General features: G+C 40.2%; 1 protein-coding gene across 3 annotated transcripts in view; it reads left to right on the top strand.

Moving 5' to 3' along the window:
• Window positions 1-4,294, top strand: part of LOC112155656 — an 8,311-nt gene extending 4,017 nt beyond the window's left edge. Inside the window, exons 6-17 of one of the 3 annotated variants that reach the window (XR_002920823.2) lie at window positions 208-252; window positions 334-507; window positions 584-680; window positions 767-984; window positions 1,053-1,206; window positions 1,361-1,578; window positions 1,651-1,768; window positions 3,148-3,362; window positions 3,448-3,565; window positions 3,647-3,816; window positions 3,886-3,986; window positions 4,055-4,080. Coding sequence is in view for 2 of the 3 variants with exons in the window: in XM_024287444.2 (XP_024143212.1) it covers window positions 208-252; window positions 334-507; window positions 584-680; window positions 767-984; window positions 1,053-1,206; window positions 1,361-1,578; window positions 1,651-1,768; window positions 3,148-3,362; window positions 3,448-3,565; window positions 3,647-3,816; window positions 3,889-3,986; window positions 4,055-4,166 (1,737 nt within the window). In the remaining variant the exon portion in view is untranslated. Of the gene's footprint in view, window positions 1-207; window positions 253-333; window positions 508-583; window positions 681-766; window positions 985-1,052; window positions 1,207-1,360; window positions 1,579-1,650; window positions 1,769-3,147; window positions 3,363-3,447; window positions 3,566-3,646; window positions 3,817-3,885; window positions 3,987-4,054 lie in introns of all 3 variants that reach the window. The other 2 variants (XM_024287445.2, XM_024287444.2) reach the window with 2 other exon arrangements.
• The last annotated feature ends 1,291 nt before the right edge of the window (window positions 4,295-5,585 follow it).

Raw genomic sequence — 5,585 nt, 5'->3', positions numbered from 1 at the left:
TGTATGTGTTTTATATCAGAACAAAACTGCCTTTCCTCAATGATACATCAATGGGTTCATATGGAAGAGGCTGCTTTCTTCTGAAAAGCAGCCTCTAGTGGTCATGTGAAGAACTGCAACTTTTTAGGGTTAAATGCATAAATTATGAGGCTTTATATCAGTCCAAACATTCAGCTATTAACAAGCCGGATGTTCTTTTTTCTATAGGTGTCAATTCATCAGTCCATTGTGCCTCTAGTGTCTGAAACCAATGTAAGTGGGACCTTTTCTTCAGTTCTGTTTTATGACCTTATTAATAAAGTTATAAGATGATGACCTCTTGTGGCCAAACAGGAGTTTGATGAGACTGGGGTGACCGTCAAGTTTCACAGAGCTGGTCAGCCATCGGGGGAAGCTTTGGTAGTATCACTCAAAGAGGCCACCGCTCTGGGTTACCAAGTCTCTATGGACAAGTCCCGACTCGTACTGCGCTGCACCTACTCTTCCCCAATGTCATACCACGTCAAGGTGCTGTACAACTCCTTCAGAATATTACTGCAACTCATTTCCTCATTTTTGACTAGATGGTATTCTTTTGTTTTAGGATAACCAAGTTGACTTGGAGATGGTGAGCGCCTCCATCCTCTACAGATTCCAAGACGACCTCTTGCCGTTTGACACTTCTATTGCCTGCCCTCTCAGTTAGTATAACCCACAACTGTAATGTTTCGGGTTTGATCATGGGAATAGTGCTGTAAAACGTCGCCAACCTTCTCCAACCAATCAGATGAGGCTTCAGCAGATGACTCCTACCTGCTGTGGATCGTCCCTTACGTTCCCTCGCCGCTCGTTCACGGCCAGTTTGGTTACAGAGGTATGAGAACCGGAGTGAACGGCCGGGCTCTGGATGAGTTTGAACTTGAACAGCGGGGATTTAAGATTGGCCTGCAGGAGGGGCAAGTTGAAGTCAGAGTCCCTAAAGGTGCCCAGGGTGTCCAAGTGAAGGTTTGTAAGAAAGAGGAGCAACTTAGCCTTAAGCAGCTGTGCTGAGCATTCATTGTGTGTTTCTCCAGAGCAGCGTTGTGAGGGGGCAGTACAGTCAGGCCATGGCAGTGGATCTGTTCTTCATGAGTCAGTGGCAGGACCAGCAGTGGCCTCTCACACAGCATCGCTCCTTCAGGCGACTCAAGACTCCTTTTATTCCACAAGCTCTGGTCCTGACCAACAGTGAGACTTTCTAGGTCCATCTCATTATGGGTATTTATGGTATAAATGCTGCTGGGCCAATCTATTTCTTTCATCTGTGTCATTTACTGTCATTGCCTAACTTTATGTATAATATTTATTGTCACAGCAAGTGAACTAAAATCTATTTTTATAGATGAAGTCTCAGATAAGGAGCTGTTTTCAGCCACGTTGAGCTTCTTCACACCTGATGTAGAACTTCAGAAGGTGACTCTGTATGGCGGCGGTGACCTTTTAATCTGGACTCAAGCCCAAAGTGAGACAGACCTCGAGGTGTTCAAGTTCTCCTACCCCAATGGCAGCAACTACTACCAGCTCAGTTTGTCTTTGTCACATCCAAAAATCATACCACTGGTGAGGCGGCGTGACTGTGGGCAAATTAAAGATGAGTATCAGTCTGTATGGTGACGTATACTGTGATTTCAGCATATAGGTGGTGGCTATAAGACGTACAGCTTCAGTTTCATCTTTACTTTTCACATCATGCCCGGGGGAGATGTGTTTTATCACCACGCCACAGTAAAACACAACGCTGATTACACAGGTGAGGTTTTTCTTTTGTTCTATTTTTGTTTTTAAAGATCCACTTTGATTTATTTTCAAAGCATTCCCAGTGATCTCTTAATGATGATTGTTGTTTTTAGCCTAAATCAAAAAACCTTTGTTGTTTTCTTTGACTGATTTTCTACAGAGCGACAGTTCATTAGAAGTTCACCTTTGAGTTGTGGGCGGGACCAAGTGATAACTAAGAGGACTCTGTTTACAGTCCCGCTAGTCCCTCACAACCCCAATATCTAACATTACTGCTGCAACAAAACTGGCAGGCGATATTGGAGCTACGAGATAAAAAATACAATCTCTTTTCAAACAGTTTTTTTTGTTTGTTTTTTTTTTTTTTGTCCACTCCTGATTCGCAACAGTTTGGCAAGGCAAGGCAAGTTTATTTGTATAGCACATTTCATGTACAGAGACAATTCAAAGTGCTTTACATAAAACATTAAAAGAAACAATCAAAAGAAATAGTAAAAATGTGATCATTAAAATAAAATTAAAAGAAAATAAAAAGATTTTAATTTAAAACAAGCATAGATAAACAGTGATTCAAAAAACACTCAAAAATGCAGTTTTTAGGTTTAATTCTCAATATGTTCTCCCTCATCAGAATAATGATCACGTTGAAAATCTGATTTTCTTCAGAGTGGCTCTTTAATAATTAATGCACATTAGAACAATGTAACTGTGGATATTCTCCTATAAAATTAGTAATTTAAGCACTTTTTTTCTAGTCTTTAATATTCAACATGTGGAGTGCCACAAGGCTCTATCATGGTGCATCTTCTTTTCTTACTTCACTTGCCTCTTTTCCCTTAAATTCTTTTTCTGTAAATAGCTGGACCAGAACATATTGTAAATCTTATGTTTCACTTTAAATTTAACTAACTCAAAATTATTACCCAACATCTACAGCTTCTCCCTACCCCTACATTTAGCCCTTCAAATGATATCACTCCCACTCAGTTACATCATCAACCATTACCTTTCATCTAAGTTAGCGCTGCGCTCCTAGTGCTCTAAAATGCATAACAACATTGGTTTTATAATTTTAAAAAGGTCATACTAAAACTAGAAGTCATTACTTCTGCATTCCTCTGTGACGAGGGTTAGCCCTTAAAAAACGATTTTGGACACCCCTATCATTTCAAATGCCCCTACTATTGGAGGGGTAGGGAAAGAATTCGGATTCGGCCATAGAGTATATTAATGTTGGTTCCACCTTCACTTTAGTGGAACTGTACCATCAAAATGCATATGTTTATGTTGTGGAAATAAATAAAAAAAACTGTGAGTAAGGGGGAAATACTGTAGTTAATTTTCTTACTTTGAAATCTAAACACTAACTAAAGGGACTTTTTGTTGGAGCAGATCCAGGTACTCCACGGCTGGAGGGTAAGTGCACAGAGAGCAGCCTGCTGATTCTGCTGCACCATGGGGCCCCCTCTGACCTGCAGTGGGAGCTCTTCCTCGGAGCCCACAAACTAGACTGGGATTTGGTGGATATGGGGGGTTACAAGGTGGAGGCAGCAGAGGACTACTTGACTGTAAGGATCCCCTTAACCGGCCCAGGATTATTTTACGAGGTGATATTCAATACATTAAGATTTTACCCATACAATTCAGTCACCGTGTCAAGTCATAATCGCTGTCCTTTTCTTCATTGTCTAGAAATTTTCCTTGCAGGAACTTGTTGTTGGGGTTAATGCTTCGATAGTGGATGCAGAGTCCTTTCAAGAACAAGACAGTCTTGTCCACAGGTGCAGCTTTCCAGCTCAAGAACTTTTAGGTACAAAGTCCCAGCAGAATCCAAATCCTATTAACTCATAAATTTAGTCTTTATGTATTTCACATGCTCCGTCTGTCTCAGTTTGTTTGCCAGAGGGAAAGATGGTGGTCATTGTGGACACCACGCACACTGTCCCACCTGTCCGACCCAACCGAACCACACTGCTGGATCCGGACTGTGTTCCCGTGGAGACCGACGGCACCAGAGCACTTTTTAGCTTCAGCCTCGACTCCTGTGGCACGACAGCCATGGTGAGAATGTTGATTCACTCAAGCTACAGATAGAAAAGCCGATTTTGCTCATCATAACTTGTATTCCAGTAGATTCAGGGAATTTACCTGGTTTATGAAAATGAAATCAGTTATTCCCAAGACTTCCTACCCTTTGACGATCCTCTGATACACAGAGATGTTCCTTTCAGGTGAGAATCGTACACAGAACTTTATCTGACGAGGCATACGGCTGAATAACAAGTTTTCTCTGTTTTAGGCTCCTGGTCCAGTGTCTTTACCCAGCGAATGCTACAAGTACTTATATCCAACATCACATTTTTGATCCTGTTTCTGAAACTTCCATGTTCAACAGTCACGACAACACATAGAGCTGTGGATTCTAAAGATCTCTGTGAAAGATTGTTTGAATGAGATGTGATGCATGTGGATGTAAATAAATAGTATCTATTCTGGGTTAATAAAGATTTTGTAGGGTTATTGACAAACAACTAAAAAAGTTTTTGTGCATTTATTTTATTATATTATGTTTTTTTAAAATCCCATAAAAAATCCCATATTAACTTTTGTTGTAAAAACAAGATTCTTAACTTATAAAAATCTCATGCTAGGTTCTCACCTGTTTAAGAAACCACTTCCAATGAAAAGTATGTAAACGAGCATATATGTACATTTCAGGCGTTCAAAACTCACGGTCACATGTCACTACGCACATTTTTAAGACTGTTCTCAAGTTTTATGTACAAAATACTTGTCAAGATTTGAACGCACGTTAAAAATTAAACTAGATTGAGCTTTGACCAATCAGGGACTTGGCTTTGGTAGTGGTGTATGGAAAACGCCCCAACTATTCAAAAGTGATCAAGACGGGGAAATTAATAATTGTGCCTAGATTAAATTATGTGACACCAAGTCTCATATATCGGAACAGAGCTGTAAAAATAAAAAAGTAAGATTTGTGAAATGTCATTTCAAGCGTCTTCCATCTGTAGGTGGTGGACATACGCTAGTATCAGGTAGCGACAGGCCAGTGTGATCACCTTATGTTAGATGAGCGTTCAAGAATGCCCTGTGTGACTGTGGCATTAGTTTTTACAAATTTCCAGCGAGAGAGGGATTTAGAACACTTTTGGCCGTATTTAATACTTGGGGTGGCCCAAGTTTATCCCTGATCAGAAGATTGCAGGTTCAATTCCCACCTTTCCTGCCAATGTGTCAAATCGTCCTTGAGCAAGACACTAAACCCCACCTTCTCCATGGTGGAAGGGTGTGTGAATGGGACTGTGCCTTGGGCCTTCGAGTAAAGTAGAAAAGCACTAAACCACCACATGCCATACTTCTCCAATTGCTATCTTTGTTGCTCATAGTCATTTACATGACTTGAAAGTGATGAGGTGAAAGTTTTGAACACTTCTCAACATCCTTACCAGCTTGAGTTAAAATAAATCAGAGGGAACCAGAAAGTACTATAAGTCACTCTCCACTCAATCACAACACTTAATTTTGCTATCTAGTTGACATATTTGTTCAAAGCAGATTAGATTTAAGACATAATGAACCAAGAAAGAAAGGAGACTTCAAAGACATTTTTATTTGATGTAAAGCAGAGAAGTCCAAAAAAACTGCAAAGGTGGCTGCTAATACAGGTTTGTCCTGTAAAGACAAAAGATTCTTCACCCTAAGGGTTTTCAATCACTTAAATTACCGTGGAAAATAAGATACCATGAGGAAGATAATTTCTTAGTAACAATTGAATCAAAGCAAGGGTATGTCATCAGACACTCCAAAGT

This window comes from Oryzias melastigma, linkage group LG18, assembly GCF_002922805.2.
Source record: "Oryzias melastigma strain HK-1 linkage group LG18, ASM292280v2, whole genome shotgun sequence".
Taxonomy (NCBI): Eukaryota; Metazoa; Chordata; class Actinopteri; order Beloniformes; family Adrianichthyidae; genus Oryzias; species Oryzias melastigma.
The sequence above is the reverse complement of the archived record's forward strand: the minus strand, read 5'-3'. Positions and strand labels throughout refer to the sequence as shown.